The sequence below is a fragment of the Siniperca chuatsi genome, linkage group LG9, assembly GCF_020085105.1.
Source record: "Siniperca chuatsi isolate FFG_IHB_CAS linkage group LG9, ASM2008510v1, whole genome shotgun sequence".
Taxonomy (NCBI): Eukaryota; Metazoa; Chordata; class Actinopteri; order Centrarchiformes; family Sinipercidae; genus Siniperca; species Siniperca chuatsi.
The window spans coordinates 2,950,530-2,976,573 of record NC_058050.1 but is presented as its reverse complement, the minus strand read 5'-3'; the positions used below and the strand labels follow the sequence as shown (position 1 = coordinate 2,976,573).

At 38.9% G+C, this 26,044-nt stretch overlaps 3 protein-coding genes across 4 annotated transcripts; all 3 read left to right on the top strand.

Annotated features, from left to right (window-relative positions):
• The first annotated feature begins 57 nt into the window (after positions 1-57).
• On the top strand, positions 58-3,939 carry mettl6 (methyltransferase 6, methylcytidine). Of its 2 annotated transcripts, XM_044209497.1 has the most exons (6): positions 58-571; positions 1,148-1,282; positions 1,766-1,936; positions 2,177-2,318; positions 2,669-2,718; positions 3,000-3,939. In XM_044209497.1, exons 1-6 carry the CDS (start codon positions 263-265, stop codon positions 3,060-3,062), a joined length of 870 nt encoding a protein of 289 aa, XP_044065432.1. In that variant the 5' UTR covers positions 58-262; the 3' UTR covers positions 3,063-3,939. The 2 variants fall into 2 exon arrangements, with proteins under 2 accessions (XP_044065432.1, XP_044065430.1); XM_044209495.1 differs by lacking the exon at positions 2,669-2,718 and having other exon boundaries at positions 61-571.
• Positions 3,940-11,140: 7,201 nt separating this feature from the next.
• Positions 11,141-13,212, top strand: LOC122882267 (E3 ubiquitin/ISG15 ligase TRIM25-like). The gene has a single exon (XM_044209481.1). It carries the CDS (start codon positions 11,167-11,169, stop codon positions 12,820-12,822), a length of 1,656 nt encoding a protein of 551 aa, XP_044065416.1. The 5' UTR covers positions 11,141-11,166; the 3' UTR covers positions 12,823-13,212.
• Positions 13,213-15,760: 2,548 nt separating this feature from the next.
• On the top strand, positions 15,761-19,878 carry LOC122882272 (zinc finger protein 229-like). Its single transcript, XM_044209491.1, has 2 exons — positions 15,761-16,066; positions 16,605-19,878. The coding sequence occupies exon 2, from the start codon at positions 17,008-17,010 to the stop codon at positions 18,157-18,159; it is 1,152 nt and encodes a 383-aa protein (XP_044065426.1). The 5' UTR covers positions 15,761-16,066; positions 16,605-17,007; the 3' UTR covers positions 18,160-19,878.
• Positions 19,879-26,044: the final 6,166 nt, after the last annotated feature.

Sequence of the window (26,044 nt, the reverse complement as noted above, 5' to 3'; positions counted from 1 at the left end):
TGACGTCATACGGAAAGAAACGGAATCGAATTGTAAATGCTACACGGAAGAATTTACATAACGGACAAGATGGACGTCAAATGTGGAAGATTTTAATAAGGCGCAAGATTTTTTAAACCTTAAGTTAGTTTTAGCGTTGTTCATCATTTAAATAACTGAAGTCACTGTAGATCTTGTTGAAATGATTGCTTTCCAATAAATTAACGATTAGTAACGTTGCTGACAGAAACTGGGAAGCAGTAAAATCCTTTCAAAAAGGATCATGGCACTGTCGAAAAATGAAAGTTTCCCTGGTGATACTACAATAACACCTCCTGAAGAAGAAGTGGTTTCCAAAAGGTCTCCATGTGTACCGGGACAGACCAAAATCTCGACCGCCAGAGTTTTAACCCAGGAGGAGCTGAACAGACTCAGCGGTGAGCGGGCTCTGGTGTCCGACTTCAAACAGATGAAGTTGGAGAAAGAAGCTCAGAAAAACTGGGACTTGTTTTACAAAAGAAACACGACAAATTTCTTCAAGGACAGACACTGGACCACCAGAGAATTTGAAGAGCTCAAGGCATGCAGAGAGGTGAGGAAGAGAATACAACAGGGGATCACTCCCAACATTTGCATGAGAAAACCAACACTACATCTCAAGAGACCAATTTTTATTGAATTTTGTCCTCTTTAACCCCATTTATAATTCTCTTACTATTAGATTTGTTTAAGTAATGAGCTGTATAACATATCACTACTTCTTGTAGGTTAAAATACCCTTAACATATGGTTTTTCATGTTTTGGGAGAACATCTCACCAAACCTCATTCAAAAAATGCAGTTTTTATGAGACTTTGCTTATCTGCAAAATGACAAGCTTGATAGAACATAAAATTAGACGTTTTAAAATCATTAGGGGCTGCAGATAATTTTGGCATATAGATAATCCATTAATCAACAATGTGGTTCCTTATATTTCCAATGTACACGTACTACTGTGAATTTTGTGGAAGAAAGCTATGGGAATAAGGGTGCTCCAGTTACAGAAGATGCATTTTTCAATTTGCTGGCAGCTGAAAAAAAGTTTCCCATAAGGGACACTGTAAAAGCATGGAATCAAAGTGTCAGTATTTCCTTCTCTGCCTTTGTCCTGCTTCCTGGTTTGCAGTTTGAGACCCAGAGGCTGGTGCTGCTGGAGGCCGGCTGCGGTGTAGGAAACTGCATCTTCCCTCTGCTGGAGGATGACCTCAACATCTTTGTTTATGCCTGTGACTTCTCACCACGAGCTGTAGAATTTGTCAAAGTAAGACATCTATCCATCAAATCTATATCTACAATATATATGTGTATGTGAATCATCTTTTTTCTATTTTTACTTTTGTAGGTCAACTAAGCTCCAGGCTCTTTTCTAGTGTCGCACTGCTTTACATTCACTCAGAATGACACATTTACACCTGCGAGCTGAACAGTACAAACTCAGTCTTGTACTGCTGGCTGCTGAGCAGTTCTGCTGGAGGATTTCATGGCTTCATACTAAATTTACAGGAAGACTTTTTATCACTGGCCATTGGTCACAAGCCTCCAACCTCTAGGCCACCACTTTCTCAAAACATTATGGCTGAGCCACTGCAGTAGATCTGTTCAGTAGCACATAACAGTAGAAGACTGGTCGTACAGGACAGTTTGCAAAGCAAAATATGAAGCAGGTCAGCAAATCTCTAGCCAATAATGACACTTTAATAATAATAATACAAATAAAACCACTTTATCCACTTTCTGTTGACAGCAAAACCCTCTGTACTCCCCTGAGCGCTGCTGTGCCTTCCAGTGTGATTTAACTAAAGATGATCTGAGGGAAAATGTGCCTGAGGGCAGCGTGGATGTTGTCACTCTCATCTTTGTCCTGTCGGCCATCCACCCTGACAAGATGAAGCTGGCTTTGCAGAACATCAGCAAGGTGGGGTTTTCTTCTCTAAAGTACACAATGATATACATACATGTCTAATATACACATAATCCAGTGTGTGTAGAAATAAATGGTACAATGCTGTACAAAATGTATTGAAATTTTTAATGTGACTGAGTTCAAGGCAGCAACTGACAAGCTTGTGTCTGGTGATAAGTTCCCATGTTGTTTTTGTTAGCCCTAATACAAGCTGGTTCAAATGATGTAATGTAACATACATGTGGCTTTAAGGTGCTGAAGCCCGGAGGCATCGTCCTATTCAGGGACTACGGCCTGCATGACCACGCCATGCTCCGATTTAAAGCTGGCAGCAAGCTGGGGGAGAACTTCTACGTCCGCCAAGATTGCACCAGGTCCTACTTCTTCTCTAAAGGTCAGTAAATTACTTCAGGAAAGTCGTTTTTATATTTGTGTGTGGAATTGAGACTGTTCGGGAGATAGATAGAAAGGTAGATAGGTAGGTTGATACTATAGGTGCCTAGATACTATAGCCATGTAGATGAATATACTATAGATAGATACTGCATATAGATATAGGTAGATGGATAGATACTAAAAATATATACTTTTTTTTTACCTACTTTCCAGTTTCATGGATCCCTCTTTTTCTAATATTCTTCTTTTTGTACAGCATCCTCCTCCACTGTCCAAAACAAAAGCAGCTAAAGCGTTTTCCAGTCTCCTCAATGTGTTTTTCAATGCAGTAACCATTTTTTATTTCAGTTCTTGGTTGGTCTGCTTCACAAACAGAAGTGGTCAGCTTGCAACTAGCAGTAAGCAAGTTTTCACTTGTTTTAAGAGCTAATACATATTTATTTGCCCCAGGGGTGTTTGCTGTATGAATTAACATAGAATAATGGTCTGACCCTAACCCTCTGCAAATTCTTGATTTGAATTGTTCAACAGTTTAACCATTTATCACGTGAATTATACAGCTTCCCATACAATATGGGAAGGACACGGTGACGTACCATAACAACAGTCAGTAGTCGAATCTTTCCTGGGTTGTTCCCTCCCTCTAAAGTCTCACTCTTCTCTTTTCGTCTGCTTTCAGAGTTGCTGGCTGAGCTGTTTGCGGACGCAGGCCTCCAATCTGTTGCTAATGACTATGTCCTGAGAGAGACGGTTAACAAAAAGGAGGGGCTTTGTGTTCCCAGAGTGTTCCTACAGAGCAAATTCACCAAGCCCGGCCAATCATAGGGCTGCTGATGTCACTTGGCCTGTGTCTGTCACCTCATAAATCTCCAAAGGTGCCGAGAAACATAAAACTGAAATGTCTTCTTGACATTGGATGCCAAAGAAATTATTATATTCTTTGGGAGAATTGATAGCCTAAACGTTACAGAAGGGGGCTTGTGGCCTACACGCTGCTGGTTTTGAATCCTTCAGACCATGAGGGAGATGGAGGTGGGTAAGATAGATTGATAATGTCTCCTCCCACTAATCAACTGCTGTCTTTTGCCCTTTGGCTCACTGACACATTGAAGCTGCTCCTTCACCAACAGATGAAGACGGTGCTTGTACTGGGAATCAGGTGGAACTATATGAACGTGAAGCACAAAAATGCCAACAGGAGCATGACTGTTCGGCAAAGCCTTTAGCTGGATTCAATAGTGAATCTCTGTGAACAGTATTTAGTGGTTCAGGTCAGTTTAAACTCCATTTCACTGTCTTCGTCAAACTCTGACCAGCATGTAACATCACCATGAGAAGTTTTTGATTGTCTCCAGTGTAATTTTCTCTACCCCTTATTCCCCCTGAAATTAAGTTAATGTGATCATTTTTCAATGTGGTGAGTACTTTTAATTATGTGTTAATTAATTTTAATGCTTTTCACCATCTTTGCCTACATCTACTTCGAAACAAAAACAGTGTTCAACTGCATTATGTCATTTCACATAAAAATATTTTCTGCTGTAAACCACAGAGGCAGATAATAATCATACGTGTACATCAACATTGTGACTTTTTAAAAATAAACATTTTGGTGGTTAGGTGGTTTTTCAAGTGTCTTAAAATCATCAGATGATTGTTTGACATTACACAAGTCGCACAGAGGAGTGCGCTGTCGGCAAGTTACAGTGTAGAGGAATCAAAACATCAACCTCAGGTTATTTCAACGCCCACCAAAAGTGACTGTCACTGGTTTCAAAGTGCATACAAACTTAGGTTAGCTCGCAAGACAATGCAGACAATCTTAGACAATATTAAGACCTAGATGTCCTGTTGTCAGTCTAGCACTATCAGTGACTCATGATGGTTATTCATAAACTTCCTGTACAGTCTGAGCTCATAGCAGAGCCCTGAAATAGTAACAGTGACTAATACCCCAAGTAACCATGCTTTTTTTTGAGTGCGTGACACAGTTTTCCTAATCGCATCATTGCTCGGACATTTTCTGTCAGCTTGTAGACCGAAACATTTCATTCCATAACTATCTGCCAGATATACTTAAAGTACCAAGTTATGCATCGATGTCCATTTTATAGATGAGTTTGTGTTTTGATAATATATTTGGTTACTGCTCCTAAGTAACTCATTGGAATCCATTATGTCATACCTCCCGTCACAATGCTCATGGATCCAAATATCGGCGTTAAACATTTGTTGCATTTCCTCTTTTGATTCTGGAGTAACAATTAATTGAAAGGTGAAAAATTAGAAGAAATATTGGAAAGATTCAGTAATTAAACCTTTAATGTTAACCATAAAGTTTTACTAGCTTTGTGACTTCCGGTGCTTTCTCATAAATTTTGGTTTGTACTGGCATAAAGTTAGATTTCATTTATTGGAAGAGACATCCACTGGATACGAGGCTTTCAAAATGCCAGTGAATAAAAGTAGAAAATAATGTTGCCACAACCATCCATTAGCAGGGTCCCATGTGAAGCAAAGGATTTGACAAGAATATAAGGTTGATCACCTTGGGGAAGGTGTAAAACTTTTGCCTTTTGAAGCACAAACACCAACAAGCAGCATGTCTGTTGAGCAGGAAGCCATCAGGGTTCATGTGATTTGTAAACATTGCTACACAAAGGCCGAATGTTGATTAGAAAATGAGATTGTACAGCCAAACCCCATTTATCCTACTGGATCAAGCAGGTGAAGGTTATTGTGACTGTCAGTGGTTAAGTCTGGAAACTTTAAGGCCTTTTATACATGAATGACAATAGAAATTGACTGAAGAAGGAATTATTTACTTTTTCACAACACTCATCACACAGTATTTACCTTTTTAATATAGCATAATACCATGTATCTTTATAGCACAGCGTGCATGGTACTGTTATTGTAAATAAGACCACTGTGGTCTTGCAACATGCTCCAAATATGGCTTCCTGTTTAGTTAGTGTGTCACCCACTGTTAACTACGGGGACAAATCTTTCCACAGAAACGCACAAATGGAAAAAAAAAGGTGAAAATATTATGTCGAGAGAAACTCAGGAAGCAGCGAGTCGACAGTACTTCTCAGCACGTCTTAGAAACGGAATTTTATATTTGATAAGAGTTTGACCAAGTGCATTTTCAACATGTTATGAAGGATTTTATATAGTAAACATATTGGAAATCACATTAAACGTAGGTGTGTCAAAAAAGCAAAAGAGCTTTGTTTTAAAATGTTTGCCATTATGTATAGCTACAGTTAAAATCTGTGTTTTGTATTTTTGGTATTTGTTGTTTTTTATAATCATTGTCTTGTGGGGCAGGTTTAGATTAAAACCCTGATGTTACTATTTTGAGTCTTCTCTGTGTACTAGCTTTGAGAGTGTTGTTGATGTTTACCAGTGACAAAGCCTTGTTGTCCAGGCTTACTAAACTGTTGACGAGATCCCCTGTAACTGAAGAAGTTACGAGGGATCTCCTGCCAAACAAGCACTACTTTAATTTTAGGCGCTTTATTCACAAGACATTATCAGCATGGGAGAATGTATAGGAAAACACTAACTAAAGCAGGAATTATGCTTCTGCGGAGGTACATGGAAAAGTCTTTGTGAACCTATGCAGAGAAGGGTGTTATGTGGAACCGCTATTTTAAATCTTAGTGATGCAGAAACTGTTGTGCATGCTTTTATCTCCTCACGCCTTGATTATTGTGACAGCCTGTTCACTTGTCTTAATCAAAAAACTCTGACACGACTGCAGACTGTACAAAACTCAGCTGCTAGGCTTTTAACCAGGACCAAGAAGTACGACCACATAACACCTGTTTTAGCCTCTTTACACTGGCTCCCTGTTGGTTTTAGGATTGATTTTAAGATCTTGTTGATTACTTTTAAGGCTCTTCATGGCCTGGCCCCAGATTATATTTTAGACCTTGTAATCCCTTATGAACCTTCACGTAGTTTGAGATCTTCGGGCAGGGGTCTCCTGTCTGTTCCTGAGTCCAGGATGAAAACTAAGGGGACAGAGCTTTTGCTATCAGGGCACCGAGGCTCTGGAACAACTTGCCCAAGAAATTAGGTTGTCTGAGTCAGTGTCTTCGTTTAAGTCTCGTCTCAAAACACATTTTTATCTAAAAGCATATCCTGATTTTACCTGAACTGGCTGTTTATTTTACTGTTTATTTTATTGCTTTTCTGTATTTCATGTGTTTTATTTCTTTATATTTCGTCATTCACTGTGTTATTTTATTTTTCTTGTTGTGAAGCACTTTGTACTTTGTTTTGATAAGTGCTCTATAAATAAAGTTTTATTATTATTATTATTGATAACCATGGGTCAGCTTGCAGAGGAGCCAATGAGCACACCTCAAAAATCTCAACATGTAGTGCGTGAGCCTGTCGGGAAGGTTTCTCCATTTCTTCACATGGTATGGTATTACCACAAAGGATTTTCTAGCAGAGCATAGCAAACTAAATTCTCGTCAAGGAACTTAATATTGTTGCACATTTTGTCATAGTCCCATCCTTTTATGTTGATAAATCCAAATTATTATGTTTGTTTCAAGGAATGTATTGGTTTGTTTAAACTGGGGTGAAACTGATTTCCATTTCCTGATTTCTTCTATGTTTTCTTTACATTGTGGTTTGCTAAACATGACACTGCTTTCTAGTTGACACAATGTTATACCCTCAATCCATACAAGTATAAAAGAAACACACACGCTAACGTGTCAGAACGACACCTGTGTGTGTTCGCTTATGCCCACAGTTCCAGTTTAGGAGTCTACAGCCATGCTATCGGCTCAGTGAGGCTGTACTTAGGCACAGCGGGGCTTTGTGCTAACATCAGCATGCTAACATGCTCACAGTGACTAAGATCACAACAGTTAAAACAATTCATCTTTTGGGGACCATGTCTGAACCAAATTTCAAAGCAAGTCATCCAATTGTTGTCAAGATATTTTGGTAAAAGACTGAAAAGGAAGTCAGGGGATCGCCAAAGTCATTATGATTCATCATCATCTGGGAAAAAAGGAATATCTGAACCAAACGTGGTGCCAATCCAATGGTAGATGTTAATATATATATATGAATAAGTGAAACCTTGACCTGCTGGTGGCACTAGAGGAAACAAATTGAATTTTAAATTAAAATTAATGTTTCATGCCAACCCATCCAATAGGTGTTGAGATATTTCAGTCTGGACCAAAGTGGTGGACCAACAGACTGACATTGCCATCCCTAGAGCCACGCCGCTAGTATGGCTAAAATGATTATTCTAATCACAAATTTTACTTTATCTACTGTTATCTCCTTACCTGCAAAGCTACAAACTCTTCTCACATCAGGGACAAAACGTTTATCAAACAGAATTCTGTAGTTTAAACTAACTGTACTCAGATGTCTTTTTACACAGTTCAAAAACCCCTAACCATGACACGGGATTATATGATGTGTGGTATTCCTTTTTAATCTGACTGTGCACAGTACTTTAAACGTGGTTTCGAAACAATCCGCTCTAACCGATGCAGTTTCCTGTCCTGTGGTTTGGCTAGTACAGCCCTCCACTAGTGTGATGAAAAACAAATGTATGTGAAATGGTTTCACATCTGCAAGTTTATTCTTGATGGATATGACAGAGCAATGCAACTATCTCAGTTTTTATGGCTTTTCAACCGTTGCACTCAGTGCTTGTGTGCTGAATTAAATGATTTGTACAAAGAACAAAAAGCAGTTGAATGCACAGCAGATCTTGGTTAACAATCAAAATTAACAGAGCAACTGATTCTAATAAAGTAAGGACTTCCGTGCTTTATGGAGATTATCAGCATTGTTGAATGTGATTTAAAAAAATCTGACTGTGGTTGTACCTGACCATTTTATAAATCACTACATAGTTTAGGTTAATTCTTGCTGCTGTTACTTCTACAGATGTGGCTTTGTACTCTCTAGTTGGGGTTGTTCAGCCCTTAAAAAAACAATAGTGAGAAGTAAATTATATGAGGGTGTTACGGACAGAACTGGCCGGAGACACAAGGCAGGTATAGTATAGTTTATTTTAACACAGGTGCGAAGATCGGGAATGGAGGGAAGTATACAGTCTCTTGAATGGAGGTGGCGGAGCACAAAGGAGAAGATCCACACGGGTTAGGAGACTGGAGAAACACTCACGGCTGAAGAGAGACACAAGGGACCCAGAGCTGGAGAGAAGAACTCACGGAGGCCTGGAGACTCACGGAGACTGGAGCCGAAGAGAATGACTCTGAGGACAGGAGCACGTAGGAACCGGAGAAGAGATACTGGGTACTGGGGGTATGTGGTATTATCCGTACAGGTAGATAGAGTCCAAGGCGTTAACAAAGTCAGGGGAACTAGCGTTCTGTCCTGTGGCATTAACGAGACCAGACACTGACTGTAGTGAGGAGCTGGGTTATATAGGTGAGTGGAGTGGCTGATTACGTGCAGGTGTGCGATGGGTGACAGGTGCTGGGAATTAATACTCAGGTGAGGGAGTGCAGAGTGAAGAGGAGTGACTGGAGAGAACAAGACAGACTGTGACAGAGGGCAGACTGCTTACAGTGCTACTAACAATTTGCAGCCTTGACACAAAGTTTAGATGTTGATAGTGTCAGTGGCGTTTCACACCTTGACACAATCAGCTATTATGCTTGTGATACTTGACGGTTTTGTTTGTTCAGTTGAATCTTTGTTGCAGAAGTTGTCAGACTGGGTTCCTTGGTTTTTCAGCCTTCACTTTAGAAATGTGTGCAGGGCTTTGTTTCCCAAAACAATCTTGACAATCTCTAGTTCAGTGCCATGAAAATTTCCAAATTTTAATGACATTATTTTGACTTTGGGCACAGAAACTGATTATTTTGGCAATGCTGTCTTTGTCCCAATGTAAATTAGGGGTGGGTAATGTGAATAAAATCCTGTATGTACCTGTACTGTACTATACTATACCTGTATGTGATATAATACATTTTCGGGAAAATCAAAGGAGATATTGTAAATGGATAAGATACCCAGACACAGGAACACAGTTTGTTTTTTTTTGCTAATCCAGCAAATTAGAAACTTAACAACGAAAGTACTTCATTGCATTTATGCAAAAATCTTACAAAAACCCAATATCCACAACACAATACAACCTAATACATACCAAAACATCTCTGATGGTTGACAAATGTATATTGTTTTGCAATAATAACAATCATCATCATATTGCCCACCCTTAATGTAATGTCTTTAAATATTGGGACAGAGTCATATTGTAGATCTTTAATCTGCTGAGCAAAGGCCACTAAAGCAGTTACAATAGATGGCGAAACATCAAAAAGACAAAACAAAATGTTGCTTTGGAATAAACCTTTGTGAAACTTCATCGTTGTTCAACTGATTTCATTCACTTAAAACAGAACAAAGATGAGGTTTGTCTCAAGATGCTTTTGGAAAATATAGCCTGGTGCACTTAAACTTGTTGGAACATTTTAATCCTTTGTGAACAGAGCCAACTCAGTCAGTTGATCAACCTGCAAGAGGACATAGAGCAGAACAAGGCATCAGTGTGCATGTACAGCATAAAATGGCTGTTTTGCATTTAACTGATAAATCGCTGAAAGAATGAAGTGAGAAGCCACGATAAAGAAAGTGGGTAGGATTCAGGACTCTGGGGACCATGAATACAACATTTCATGTTAATGTAATGAGTTAATATAATTTTCCTCCTTGATGACGGCAATACCTTTGACAGTGATCTGGATGAAATGTCCCATTGCTGTTTCTCCACTGTTACATTTAGCCTTGCATTGAAATTCATTGTGGTCCTCTGTCAGGTTGAGAATCTCTGTCACGACATGTCTGAGTCTAAAGTTGTCATTAGAGACTGTCTCGTTTACTGTAGTGAAGTACTTGCTGGGGTTAGTCAGCTCAACATTTTTATGACACCATACAACATGCAGCAGACCGCAGTGCTCGAAGTCATAATATGCCTCGCAGGATAGTTTGACCGATGAGCCTCTGGCAGTAGTGATGTTTTTCTGTTGGTAACGAACCTCAACTGGAGCACAAAAGGAAACAATGTGAAAGAAAAACCAAAAGTTATTAGGCAGTTTCCACTTTGGTCACATAAACTCATTGATTTACTAACTAACATTTTGGGAAATACATTTGATTACTTTCTTGCCGAGAGTTAGATGAGAGGATTTGTATCACTCTCACATCCAGTATATGTACAAAGAAAACGTAGAAAGACACACAAGTTGCGGTTTTGTGCCCGATTTTTTTCTTGGCCAGGAGCAGAAACTATATAGAAAGTCTTCATCATTGTCAGGTTGCCATTTGCCCCCATCCTACACAGAAAACAGCTAATGTGAATACCATGTCAGACTAAATAATAAAGTGAAATCAAATTGGCAAATCAGTCTGATTATTATCATGTAAATTGGGATTATATTTCCTTCCTCCTTTATTTCATCAACTTTTTCTAACTACACGCATAACAGAGCTGCTTAGGTATCAAAAAACTACAAAAAGAAAAGAGTGAAACAATGGACGCCTAACAATATCTGAGACCTGCTGCACCCAACGGGAGAACCTTATTTGCCAACTGAAAACTGAGCTGAACAGTGTTTCCTAAGTGAATCTGCTTTCTATCAACTTTCTCTGAGGCTCCATTGTAAACCATTGAGTAAACAAGGACTAAATACACGGCAGGTCTCTGAAACCGCTCCTCTTACTGGAATGTTGCGAAACCTGACCACCACTCCCACTTCCTTCTCGGGGAGTCTATTTAATATTCACATTGTGTTTTACTTTCACATTTATTGTGAAGTGAAATGGCGCTGCAGCTAGACCAGGAAAAACTCTGCTGTTCTATCTGTCTGGATCTCCTGAAGGATCCGGTGACAATTCCCTGTGGGCACAGCTACTGCATGAGCTGTCTTAAAAGCCGCTGGGATGAAGAGGATCCAAAGAAAATCTACAGCTGCCCTCACTGCAAACAGACCTTCACACAGAGGCCTGTCCTGGTGAAAAGTGCCATGTTTGCTGATTTAGTGGAAGCGCTAAAGAAGACAAGACTTCAAGCTGCTCTAGCTGATCACTACTATGCCACACCTGGAGATGTTGCCTGTGATTTCTGCACTAGGAGAAAGCTGAAAGCCCTCAAGTCCTGTGTGGTGTGCCGGGTCTCTTATTGTGAGCTCCACCTTCAGCCTCACTATGAATCCCCTGCCTTTGAAAAACACAAGCTGATTGAACCCTCCAAAAATCTGCAGGAGAAATTTTGCTCTCATCATGATGAGATGATGAAGATTTTCTGCCGTACTGATCAGCAGACCATATGTATTTTGTGCACCATGGATGGACATAAAGGCCACGACACAGTCTCAGCTACAGTAGAAAGGAACGAGAAGCAGAGGCAGCTTGGGATGAGTCGGCAAAAAATCCAGCAGAGAATCCAGGACAGAGAGAAAGATGTGAAGGTGCTTCAGCAGGAGGTGGAGGCGATCAATCGCTCTGCTGATAAAGCAGTAGAGGACAGCGAGAAGATCTTCATTGAGCTGATCCGTCTCATGGAGAAAAGAAGCTCTGCTGTGAAGGAACTAATCAGATCCCAGCATAAAATCGAAGTTAGTCGGGCCAAAGAGCTTGAGGAGAAGCTGGAGGAGGAGATCGCTGAACTGAGGAGGAAGGATGCGGAGCTGGAGGAGGTCTCGCACACTGATCACATCCATTTCCTACTTAATTACCCTGTGCTGTCACATCTCAGTGAATCTACAGACTCACCCAGCTTAAAGATCCAGCCTCTGCGATACTTTGAAGATGTGATAGAGGCTGTATCAGAGGCCCAAGATAAACTACAGGATATTCTCAATGAGGAATGGGCGAAGATCTCACTAAAAGTCATTGATGTAGATGTTTTACTGCCACAACCAGAGCCCAAGACCAGAGATGAATTCTTACAATACACCCGTCAAATCACACTGAATCCCAACACAATTAACGCCTGGCTGTCGTTATCTGAAGGGGACAGAAAAGCAACAGTAAGGAGAGAAAAGCAATTATATTCTAGTCACCCAGACAGATTCACTGACTGGCTTCAGGTCCTCAGTAGAGAGAGTCTGACTGGACGGTGTTACTGGGAGGTGGAGAGAAGCAGTGGGGGAGTTTCAGTAGCTGTTGCATACAAGGACATCAGCAGAACAGGGAGTGAAAGTGGTTTTGGAAACAATGACAAGTCTTGGGCGTTAGGATGTTTCGACATTACTTATTATTTCAGACATAACAATATCAGAACTTTACTCTCAGGCCCTCAGTCCTCCAGAGTAGGAGTGTACCTGGATCACAAGGCAGGAACTCTGTCCTTCTACAGCATCTCTGAAACCATGACTCTCCTTCACAAAGTCCAGACCACATTCACTCAGCCGCTCTATGCTGGATTTTGGGTTTACTGGGTTGGAGACACTGCTGAGTTGTGTGAGCTAAAGTAGACAAGAGCTATTAAAAGAGGCAATAGGACAGATTCTGTTTTTAGTTTTTAAAATAAGTTTGCCTTATGTTGCACTGTGTTCTCTGCAGTGGACACTGGACTTCTTAGAGATCACCTATTAATCTAACAAGGTGGGCTGGACTGTTGTGTCTTCTTCCTTTAAAATGTTGCTGATGCAGTTTGAGTGTTTGGTGACCCAGCTCTTGTTCTTTTTTCACTCAAACTGGAAACTTGTGCATCACTTTTTGTCCTGCAGAGGATTTTCCCCAGAAACCAGCAAGTATTTACAGCAGCAAATTGAGTCACTTCTGATTGTTGCATCTTTATGTTTTCTCTAATATTTTATGCTCTCTCCTTGTTTTGTTACTTATTAAATCAATTAAAAGCGCAACAGGTTACTGTAAATGTATGGATGAAGTTAATGTGGATCCTTACATGGAAAGCATAGAAGTATATGCTGCTACACTGAGGCTTTTGTCTGCAAATATTTCATGAAGTTTACAGAAACGTTTTCAACCTAAGATACATCCTTCAATATGCATTTGTTTCTTATTTATTGTCATGTTTATTTGGCAGGGACAGTGCGCAGCAAATATATACTGCAGCAAAGTAATCTTCACATGTAGCTCTACTCTAGGCTGCATCTTGTATCAAGAAAACAAAGAACGTGTAAAGTTGTTTACTAACCTCTCTCCTGGGCGGACGACACACACAAAGTCACCAACAACAGCACCGCAGGTCCAGTAAGCCAAGTCATGATCCGACACACACACTGGAAGGTTACACTTAAGGTGAACACGAGGACCACACAGCACGAGTTAAAAATGGCAGAGACAAGCTGAAAGTATCACAACACTCAGTTACTGATTTCACATTCACTGAGATGCATAACCTGCATGATGTACTGCTGTTGTGTGGGTGGAGGATACGTATCTCTGTGCTCATTTATACAGCAGTGTTTCCAGTCCCTCTGACCACTAGAAACTTAGCACTTTCTTTTGATCTTTGATAGATATCCGTTCCATTACTGAGTTTTGTTTTGCACCAAAAGGCATTGCACAGTAACATTTTTATGTTGCCTTGAATGCAGCATCCTGTTTCACTGATCAGTTTATAATGATTCAGGCAGCTGTCATCTGTCAGAGGACATCTAAGGAATATGTCTAACGTAGCTTGTCTGAAAAATTCGCTTTTACTGCACGGCACTGTATGTCTGTATTCGATGAGAATAGATTTATTTTAAACCGCTTGGATCCTGATTTTCCTCTTACATTTTCCTGAAGTTGCTATTTAGATTGAGAAAGTTAGAAGTCAGAAATACTCTGTAACAATATCATATATTTATTCTGTATCGGTATCTCTTCCATCACCTTGTTTTACACTGAATGAAATAGTCAAGATTTTCATTGCTGTGCCATTATTCCAACTTAGTATATTTTAGATGTCTTGTGCAACATATTATACCTGTTCCCCCCAAAAAACAGAGCCTTATTTGGATCTTTATGGACTTTAAAATAAAGTTGTTTGGGTTTGCACAAAGCTTTGCTTCACCATTTGATTTTGTAATTATTGTCCCATTATTGTCAGAGGGGTTAAAAAATAAAGTCATTTGAAAGAGTAGCCTCAGATTCAATTGTAAACTATAAATGCTCTGCAATTTCCAGAAATCACGCGTCACTTGACTTTAATAATGACATGGACGTGACATCTGTGACGCCACCCTTGGGTTTTTGAAGGGAGGTTTTGAAGATTGTCGCCATCTTTATCATTTACAACAGCAAGAAAATAAAAAAGTGCGGCCTATGAGGTAGAGCATGAGTATGACAAAGATCTTTTATATCAAAGGGGCGGCAGAATAATTCCAAAACAAACTCAACAGAAACATACCGCTGACTTGTTGGTCAGCAAACAATTCTCAGCAACATTAGAATTGCACTGGAATTGTATTTCTGCCCTCTAATGTCCAATATTCACTCACCTGTGGCCAGATGCATAAAACTCATTTGCAGATGCATTCTTTTCATCACATTTATAAAGCTGCATACCTGCATACCCGTATACCTTGCTCTGTTTTATAAATCTTAATCTTTGTGGAACTGGGCGAACATCCACAAGCCTCATTTCCACTCCCACAGTCCGCCGTAAATGGATGTAGAATTGGCCGCCTAGGCCAAAATGTAATACTTCACTTACACATTATACAGTATATACCGATACAAAGCACTTGCACATACATACACACTCTCATACATATATATATATATATATATATATATATATGTATATATATATATATGTATATATATATATATATATATATATATATATATATATATATATATATATATATATATATATATATATATATATATTAATTACTGTACATACATACAGTATATACATGCATGTACATACATACAGGCATGCATAAATATATACAGTATACTGTGTATATACATAAACACATACATACATACACATGAGAATATGTCTGTATGAGTATGAGTATATGAGTGCATTTCAGTATGTATGTATATGAATGTGAGAATACATGTTGTGTGTGTGTGTGTGTCAGAATGTATTTATGTTTGTGCTTGAGTATGTATATATGTGTGTGATTAGTACGTATGTGTGTGTGATCATAAGTACTGTATATAGGCTGTGTGTGTGTGTGTGTGTGTGTGTGTGTGTGTGTGTGTGTGTGTGATTGAGTATGTATGTGTCCGGAAGGCACCATAACCGGAAGTTGCTACCACGAGGGGGCATACCAACCGCCAATAAACATAAAAGAAGAAGGAGTTGAGATAGTAGTTCAGAAAAGAGCACCAAATTACCTTGACATAAAGCGAGGTAGATGTACATATACTGAAAATAAACACAAGTTTTGAATAAAATGCCGGCAGTTGAAAGCGGAACTTAAAGCTCCCGCGCTTCCACTGTCGGAACTTAAATGTGTGACATCCAGCGGAAGTAAACAATACAAGCGCTAGCGTTAGCTGCATGTTTTGAATTCGCTGGAAGGTGTTATTGTATTCGCATCGCCGCTAATTATTTCATTTGTAACTAAGCAACAATGTCTTCAGTTGAGTGTTTGAGAGAGTTCATCATCGAGCGACTAACTGCTGCTGCCGAAGAAATATTCGGAGTTTTTAGAAAAACTATCGTCGAGTACGAGGAAGAGATCTGCCGTCAGCGCAGACTGCTGGATATCGTTTGGAAACCCGAAATAAAGTTACACAGGATAGGTGTGTAAAACGTCATTATTTTAGTAACATAAAACAGAGGATTTCGATTGATATATGTAATTCAAATTGTTTAAATATATACAGGTACTCATTTCCTCGCATGTCAAACATCTGCATCATCTACTTGACATAATTGTGCAATATTCTGTGTAATACTCCTGTGCAATATTTTAGTTTAAAATTCCCTATTGATTTATTGATATTGATATTACTCATCCCTCTATTACTGCTGTGCAATATCCTCCGTCTCATTATAACCTTAAATAAGCTACACTTAACTTGACAGTTCATGCACCATTACCTTATACCATATTATTATCATCAACCGGTAAACCCACTTGGTACTTAATTTATTTTCTGACCTGTATTATAGTGTATTATATTTTTTGCTAGTACTTCTATTCCTGTGTGCACTGACGTGACAGTGAGCTGCTCTAACAAAAGAGTTTCCCCTCGGGGATCAATAAAGTATTTCTGATTCTGATTTTCCTTTACCATCACAGTAGTGTCCTATTCCTGTTGTTCTCTGTCCCTCCAGAGCTCCCACAGCAACATGTCTGTAAGGAGGAGGAGGTTCTCGCTGACCAGCAGCTCTGTATTCAGGAGAGGAACTCCAGTCTGGACCAAGAGGACCCAGAGCCTCCACAGATTAAAGAGGAACAGGAGGAACTCTGTAGCAGGCAGGAGGGAGAGCAGCTTGTACTGAAGCAGGAGACTGATACCTTTATGTTGACTCCTGCTTACGAGGAAAGTGACCGCAGTGAACCAGAACCGGTGCAAGTGACCACCAGCTCGTCTCTCACGACTGTCATGTAGCTGAGAGCCAAGATCAGAAAGGAGGCAAGCATGAAGACTCAGGATCAACTAGAGATGCAGAGCCAAAACAAAAGAATCCAGATCGCAAACGCAGAAGCCACAGTAACAATGTACACAAGTCTACCATGTCAGAGATTCACCGTAATCCTCACGCAGGTAAAAAGTCTTTAAAATGTGACGCATGTGGAAAAGATTTTAAGTACAAGTCAAAACTGCAGGCACACATGAGAACCCACACAGCTGAGAAGCCATATTCTTGCAGCAGCTGTGGAAAAAGATTCAGTCAGACATCAGATTTGACCGCTCATATAAGAATCCACACGGATGAGAAGCCATATTCTTGCAAAACATGTGGGAAAGATTTAAAAAGTAGCAGTAACTTGAAAGTCCACATGAGAACCCACACAGGTGAGAAGCCGTACCTTTGCAAGACCTGCGGGAAAAGATTCAGTGAAATGTCAAAATTGAGAAGTCACATAAGAATCCACACAGGTGAGAAGCCATATTGTTGCAAAACATGTGGGAAAGATTTTAGAGTTAGTAGTCACTTAAAAGTCCACGTGAGAAGAACCCACACAGGTGAGAAGCCGCACCTTTGCAAGACCTGCGGGAAAAGATTCTTTGACATTTCAGCATTGAAAACACACATGACAATCCACACAGGTGAGAAACCATATACTTGTGAAACATGTGGGAAAGAATTCAGAGTTAGCGGTCACTTGAAAGTCCACATGAGAAGAGAACACACAGGTGAGAAGCCGTACCTTTGTAAGACCTGTGGGAAAAGATTCCGTGACATGTCAGCGTGGAAAACACATATAAGAATCCACACAGGTGAGAAACCATACACTTGCGAAACATGTGGGAAAGATTTCAGATTTAGCTGTCAGTTAAAAGTCCACATGAGAAGAGAACACACAAGTGAGAAGCCGCACTTTTGCAAGACCTGCAGGAAAAGATTCTGCGACAGTTCAGCATTGAAAATACACATGACAATCCACACAGGTGAGAAGCCATATACTTGTAAAACATGCAGGAGATCTTTTAGACAGAGTGGTCACTTGATAGTCCACATGAGAAGAGCCCACACTGGTGAGAAGCCGTACATTTGCAAGACCTGCGGGAAAAGATTCTGTGACACTTCAGCATTGAAAACACACATGACAATCCACACAGGTGAGAAGCCATATACTTGTAAAACATGCAAGAGATCTTTTAGACAGAGTGGTGGCTTGAACGTGCACATTAAAAGAGCCCACGCTGGTAAAAAGCCGTAGATTTGCATTATCTGCGGGAAAAGATACGTTGATGGGTCTAATTTGGCACAGCACAGCAGATCATATGAAGGCAGTGATGTTGCTAGGTATGCGTCCTTCGTCTATGATGTTAAAATCCAAAAGGACGCAGTAAACTCACTGTTGATGAGTCCAGGGAACACGCAACATTGTTCCCTGATAATGCTACATTGTGAACAACAAATCCGTGTTGTAATCATTGAAATAAACAAAAGAAACCTTGCTGTCAAAAAACCTGTTTCTTACCATCTGCGCATATACTGTCTCTCCAGCACAAACCGGTTAGTTACTTTGGTAACAGCCGAAAAAACTCAAATACTGTCTCACACTCACACGTGATAGATGGTGATTTAACAGTGTTATGAGTCTGTGTTTAATTCGGCATGTATCTGATCCACCAACCAGCATGTGTTTTAGTGAGAAATCTTAATTTTTGAACATTTGCCTCATATTCCCACAGTCTTCTCCCACTAAAGTAGCGCAGCAGTATTCCTCTCAGCCATCTGACTGGAGGTGCTTCAGGATGGCTGCTGCTGAGTGAGTCATCGTGTTTAGGCTTGTCTTTTTAAAATAAACAATTTGCAATGCTGAGCAAAATATAAGAATTAAGCTTAGAAAAAAGAAAGTCCTCATGATCATGCCGAACTAAAGGAGAAAGAGTCATTATCTTGTTTTTTTTTCATAAAACAAGATAATGGCACCGACACATTGACTCTAAAATTGGCCATGTGCAAAGTCAACTAATGAACATTTAAATCTCCATGACAACATTGGAAGAACAAATCGAGGAGATTCAACAAAGGGTCAGCGCTAAGTGCCACAGCCACCATTGCAACACTTGAGAAAGAAGTTGCCATGTTGAAATGTAAAAACTAAGAAAGAGAAGATGAAATGAGAAGGGCAAACTTATGCCTGGTGAGGCTTCCCGAGGGCGTCGAGAAGCGGGACCTGGTTGCTTTTGTTGCCTGGAGCAACATGTGGCTGCACCGCTTCCCAGAGAATTGTCTTCATTCGTCTTCAAAGCATAAGAGCCAAGGAAGGAATCCTCTGCTTGGCACGTGAGAAAAAAGCTCTTTACTACAACACCACAAAAGCCCCCCCCCCCATTACAGCCCTGACGTACTGAGCAAAAGAAAGGAATATGACCGTGTGAAACAGAAACTGAGGGGAAAAGGAATAACATACTCCATACTACATCCTGCCAGACTTCGAGTTCAATATAAAGGCACCACAACAATATTTAATACTCTAACTGCAGCTGAGAACTTTGTTCGAGAGTTGGAGTTGCCTGGCGGGTAGGATATTGAAAACCTGATGAACGCATGCCTGATGTACCGGTCCAGCCCCAACTGAACTTGGTCTGTTTTTGTCTTTAGACAGTTCAAGAACAGCAGATAAAATTAAAACAGTGTAAGATAGCACATTTACAAGTGCTGCAGTGACTGTATACTGAATGAACTGCTTATTGATGAAGTGTGATTATGATGAATTGTATCTCATACATCCTTTGTTCCTAGAAATAAGCTTTGCTTTTGATGATGATATACTGGGCTCTCAAAATATCAATGACCACAGAGAGTTAGGTGTGTGTGTGAGAGACAGTGAAAGGGAGTGTTTAGTTCAGGGTTTCTTTTCCTTTTTTCCTCTTTCTTTCTGTTGCGGATCTGTTTAGATTAAAATAAAATATTACTGCTCAATTAATTATTTTATTTTTTGTGAATTGTTTCGTAACATTTATATATGATCTGGAGGAAAGCAGGGTTAAGGGGGTAGATACTGTAGTAGAGAGACGTACTCTTAGCCAACAGAAAATGGGTTACCTGTGCGGTGCTGTTTTGATTCTTATTCTCTGCTATGAGGTGGGGTTAGTAGAAGATTTAAAAGAAAAGCTTGATGAAAACATCACAACAAATGAAATCCTAAAGGCAATGGACCATGTGCAATTAGGGAAAGTCCTGGGACCTGATGGCTTCCTGATAGAGTTTTTTAGGACATTTAGAGATAGGCTCCTCACTCCATATTCAAATATGCGTATTGACTCTTGCCAAAAAATTATTATTATTTATATAATTATTATTTTATTTTTCTTGTTGTGAAGCACTTTGTACTTTGTTTTGATAAGTGCTCTATAAATAAAGTTTTATTATTTATTATTATTATTATAATGAATGAATTTTGGCAAGACATTCATGGATTATAAAAAACTACTATACATAACTCCCAAAGCCCAGATCCTTACAAACGGAATCCTTTTAAAATCCTTCTCCTTAGGAAGAGGGACCAGGCAGGGCTGCCCATTTTCACCTTCATTATTTGCCCTCTCCATTGAAGCTTTGGCAGCTGTTATTAGAACTAATGCATACATTAATTAAATAAAATTTGGTGTGGAAGAGATTAAGGTATCACTATACGCTGACAATGTATTGCTATATATTACTAAACCAGATCAGTCATTACCAGAATTATTTACAACACTACAAGAATATAGCGATTTATCAGGATATAAACTTTACGGAAAAATGGAAGCGATGCCACTTAATGCTCACACACCTTAATACTCATCGGTTGCTTTCGCAGTTTAAATGGCAATCAAAATTATTAAAATATTTGAGGATTTTTATAACAAATGACTTAAATAAAGCTTATCAAGCAAACTATCTACTATTGTTAGAGAAGGTAAAAAATGATCTGCAGAAATGGACAGCTTTCCATATATCATTAATCAGTAGGGATAATATTAAAATGAATGTCTTGCCGAAATGTATGTATTTGTTCCAATCACTCCCAATAAAATATCCTTCCAAAATGTTGACAGAAATAAATAAAATAATCTCTAAATGTCTATGGGCAGGAAAAAATATCAGATTTCAATATTACAAGCCCGCCTATCTAAAGGAGGGTTGAACTTTCCTAACTTCAAAATATATTATTTGGCATCTCAACTGCGGGCTGTGTGGTCCTGGACCCAAAGAGACACTGTAAGCCCATCCTGGGCAACTATAGAACAACAAATGGTTAATCCTATCTCTTTAAGATCAGTTCCATTTATTGGCTCTTTAAAGAATGTACAAACTTACAAAAAACAGATTGTGTGCCATACATTTGAATGCTGGCAGGAAAGCCATAAGCTAATGGGTCTATGTAATGTTTTATTTAAACATACTCCTTTATGGAGTTTAACCCTCTAGTCCCAGACAATATAATAGATGGTATTACTGCCAGCTGGAAAGAAAAAGGGGTTAAAGAACTTGGGGATCTCTGCGATAATGATGTATTTGCTGACTTTAATGAAAGATTTATATCAGCTTCCAGATGCACACTTATTTAAATTTTTGCAGATTAGGAGTTGGTTAAAAACGATCATCAAGAACTTTCCCAATATTCCAGACACTCCAAATGAAAAAAAATATTCTGAACACTAACTCACAAAAGGGAATGATATCTAAACTAAATAATGCTATGAACAGTGAAACGAATCATAACTCTGTACAGCACAAACATAAATGAGAGGAAGATGTTGGATATGATTACACACTGAAAGAATGGGGGAAATCTATTGCAAAAGTCACAAAAAATCCTGGTTAACACCAAACAGATTTATGCAATTCAACATATTTCATCGCGTGTACTATACTCCACAGAGGCAACATCAGTTCAACCCCAAGGCATCTTCTAAATGCCAAAGATGTAACTCAGATACTGGGGATCTCATACATATGTTTTGGAAATGTACACACTTGAAGTATTTTTGGAATAACATTTATGGACATATGTCAGAGATATTGCAGAAAGTAGTTACACCGGACCCTCGAATATCTAAATTGGAAGACGTAGAAATGCTCAAAGAATTTAATAATGATGAAAAGAAATGAATACTATTAATAATGACTGCAGCAAAAAAAAATGATATTAATTAACTGGAAAGCTAAGCACTCACCATCAATTAAATAATGGTGGAGACAATTGCTGTCATATTGCACCCCAGAAAAAAATAATGTACAATGTTAAAGGGCAACCAATGAAATTTAATAGAATATGGGGCAAACTTGTTAGCAACATACAAAAAATAGAGGGGCAACTATAGATGAATATGTTTTTGTGGTATTTCTGATGTGTTTTTATTTCATTTCGTTTATTTATTTGTTTGTATATATGAGCTAGGGCTACGATGGACGGTTGGTGTTAATGACAATTTGAGAGGATGCCAATGAATATGTATGTTTGTGATGTGGTAATGGAATGAGTAAATGTCTTAATGATGAATGTATTGATGTGAAAAAAAACAAAAAGTAAAGTAGCACAGCTAAACAATGGAGGCTGGTAGCGAGTTGAGGCGACAAAATCCAAAATGCGAAGTACGGAAAGTATGTAAGTACGGAAATACAGTTTATCTTTATGGATTATATTGATGCCAAATTGACAAGAAGACTGTCGACATATGACGCCTTTTATCTTGTGTTTCTAGAGTTATGTGTTTTAGCGGACACATAAGGAATTGTTAATATGTCATATTTCTTAAAGGGAGTTTGGCGTAATATTTTCCCCAGAGCGTGCAGGGAACCTCTGTTAAATGCTAAAAAATACAGTATTAGCAGATGTATATTGTTTTAATGTTTTGTCACCGTTACAGAAACAGTAGGTAACTGCTAAAGTATGATAAAGTTGTCTGACGTTGACTGCGGGTAGTTATTGGTTTACAGTCTAATAATGTGTGTTTGTATTGATTACTGATGGTGGCTGATCAGGCTAATTATCAGCTAATTGTACTCAGTTTGCAGCAGTATGCGGTAAATGGTTGCCCTTTGTGTGCATGTTTTTAAAATACTTTTCTAATTAAGCATGATGTGCTTGATGGTATTATGACTCAATGATGAAACTTGAAAGCTCAGCATTCTCTTTGCTGTTTTTTTTTTCTTTTTTAACATTTATTCACCCAGAAAAAGCTAATATTTCTGTGTTTAATATAACAGCTGCCGTGTTTCTGTAGCGTATTTACAGATTTGAGGTTTTTATTTGTTTTATTTTCAGATACATTTTCAACGTACATGAATAACCATAATTCTAACCATATAACATCAAACACAAGTTTTACACTACAATTTGTCAAAAACACACATTTTATTGGGGATCTACTCATTTTCACTGGGACCCACTCAAATGACCACCTATGGGTCCCGGGGACTCACTACATTGAAAACCTATCAACATCACTGTAAAGGTAAGTAATCTTGTATTTGCAAAATATCTGGGAGACGATTCAGTTCTATTTGTTTGTGGTCAAAACCCAAAAGAACTCACAGAAGTGAGGAGCCGCATAATTTCAGCACTTGTAGATAAAAGTTTTACTCACATCACATACTTGAAAAGACGCCTGAGGATCAATATACACAGGAGACACCATCGAGCTGAAGCTCCTGTGGAGACGAGTTCACCTATGAATTAAATACACTTTTCACATATCTACATCTCTCAACTGAATGTAAAATGTTTTCCATAAAATGAGACGTCAGTTTCTTATTGTAAAGTTTCCCTTCATATGACTGTATTGTTTATATTTCTGTTAGCAGCAGTATTTCTTTGAAACAGTCGTAATCTCCCAAATGGAGGAAACATTTGTGCACAGTAGTGGCACAACGGTGTGAACTTGATTGTTGATTTTGCCATCTCTGAATTTTTTTAGTTTAAAGTTCAACAAGGACTTAAAATCCATCTACCTAAAGTAGTATTTCAGAGTTCTGTATGAAGCCTCCTACACATCTTTGCATTTCAGGCTTACTGACATCACTGTTTTATATCGTAGAAAAGGTTTCAGTCGTAGTCATCTGGACACTGTTTTCAGAATCAAGACGTTTCGGCTCCCATCCGGAAGTCATTCTCAATTGTGAAAAAATTGGACGGGAACTGGAAATTTAAACTACTCTGAGTTACATAAGCCCTGCCCTCAGGAAGGAATCTGCCTGAGTATCTGTTAATAGCTAGTTTCACCTGAAACTGACCTAATAGTTTCAAGATGGCCCAGTAATCAGTAATCAGGCCTATTGTTCTCTGGCTGCATCTACTTCATCACTGCTAAGTGCCTGATTAGCATGTGATAGGCGTGACCAAGGTGATAATACACTCTGATAGACTTTGGCCAGAAACAGAGCAATGTTGTCTACTCCATTCAGTGCAGTGAGGAAAACTGCAAAGAACGGTACATAGGCGAGACCAAACAGCCACTGCACAAAAGACTTTATCAGCACAGACGACACGCTAACTCAGGATTACAGAGCGCCGTGCATTTGCATTTAAAAGCTACAAACCACACATTTGAAGACAGCGAGGTGAAGATTCTTAGTAGAGAGAAGAGTTGGTTTGAACGGGGCGTCAAGGAAGCCATTTTTGTGAAGAAAGAGAACCCCTCTTTGAACAGAAATGGTGGTCTGAGATTTTATCTGCCCAAAGTCTATCAGAGTGTATTATCACCTTGGTCACGCCTATCACATGCTAATCAGGCACTTAGCAGTGATGAAGTAGATGCAGCCAGAGAACAATAGGCCTGATTACTGATTACTGGGCCATCTTGAAACTATTAGGTCAGTTTCAGGTGAAACTAGCTATTTACAGATACTCAGGCAGATTCCTTCCTGAGGGCAGGGCTTATGTAACTCAGAGTAGTTTAAATTTCCAGTTCCCGTCCAATTTTTTCACAATTGAGAATGACTTCCGGATGGGAGCCGAAACGTCTTGATTCTGAAAACAGTGTCCAGATGACTACGACTGAAACCTTTTCTACGATAGAACACTCCTGGACGAATGAGGGACTACACCGTCTTATTTTGAAGAATCACTGTTTTATATTACCATATAAGAAGTCCTATTAAATGTGAACATGCCTCCTTTTTGGTATTTTTATACACTGCCTCACTTATGTGTTTGACTGATAGGTGGTAATTGTATGATGACAGATGTATAACCTCACAGATTTGCGATAGGCGCGTCTTTGTATTTACATACATTACAGTATGTTTGAGCAACAGCATTTCTTAGAACAATCACAGTTCTGTATCTTGGGAATCTTTGTTTCACAGTGAGTGCACGATAATGGCTGTTAAACTTTGGCCAATTGTGTGGATAAGAGCATTTGTCAAATGTCATAAATGTTTTGGTGTCTTGTGGTTTTTGTCAGTAGTTCTAGTGTGCAGTCACTTCAAAAGACTGACAGGCTGATCTGGATCAGTTTGATGGACAGGAAACAAGACTAAAAACTGAAAATATCAATTTTTGTAATTAAATAATTGTCAGGTAAGCAGTGTTGTAATTCTTCACCACCTTTTACCCCAAAACATTTATATGACAGCAATAAGTAGTTACAATAGTTACTTTGCAGGTTAAGATTTAAGAAGCAAAACTTATAATGACTAAAAAATTTGGTGCATTGTTAAACTATCCAACAGGATGTAAAATAGGCAAAACTGATATCAGCATTGACTGGCTGCTACATATAAATGTTACATGTTGTGACATCAGTAACTGAAATCAAATATTATATAATTATGATTAATGTTTATTACTTTAAATATATGTTGCTATTAGTACTTAAGTACTTTTACTGAACTAACACTTTGAATGCACCGTGAAGTACACTGTGGTATTTCTGCTTAAATAATCTGAATACTTCTTCCACCACTGCTTATTTGTTTTTTAACAAAAAAGACTTGTGTCAGTTAAAAGTAGTAGTTCAGAAAAGAGCACCAAATGTCCTTGTGGAATAAAGCGAGGTAGATGTACATCCTTGCTGCTGATAACAAACACAAGTTTTGAATAAAATGCCGGCAGTTGAAAGCGGAACTTAAAGCTCCCGCGCTTCCACTGTCGGAACTTAAAT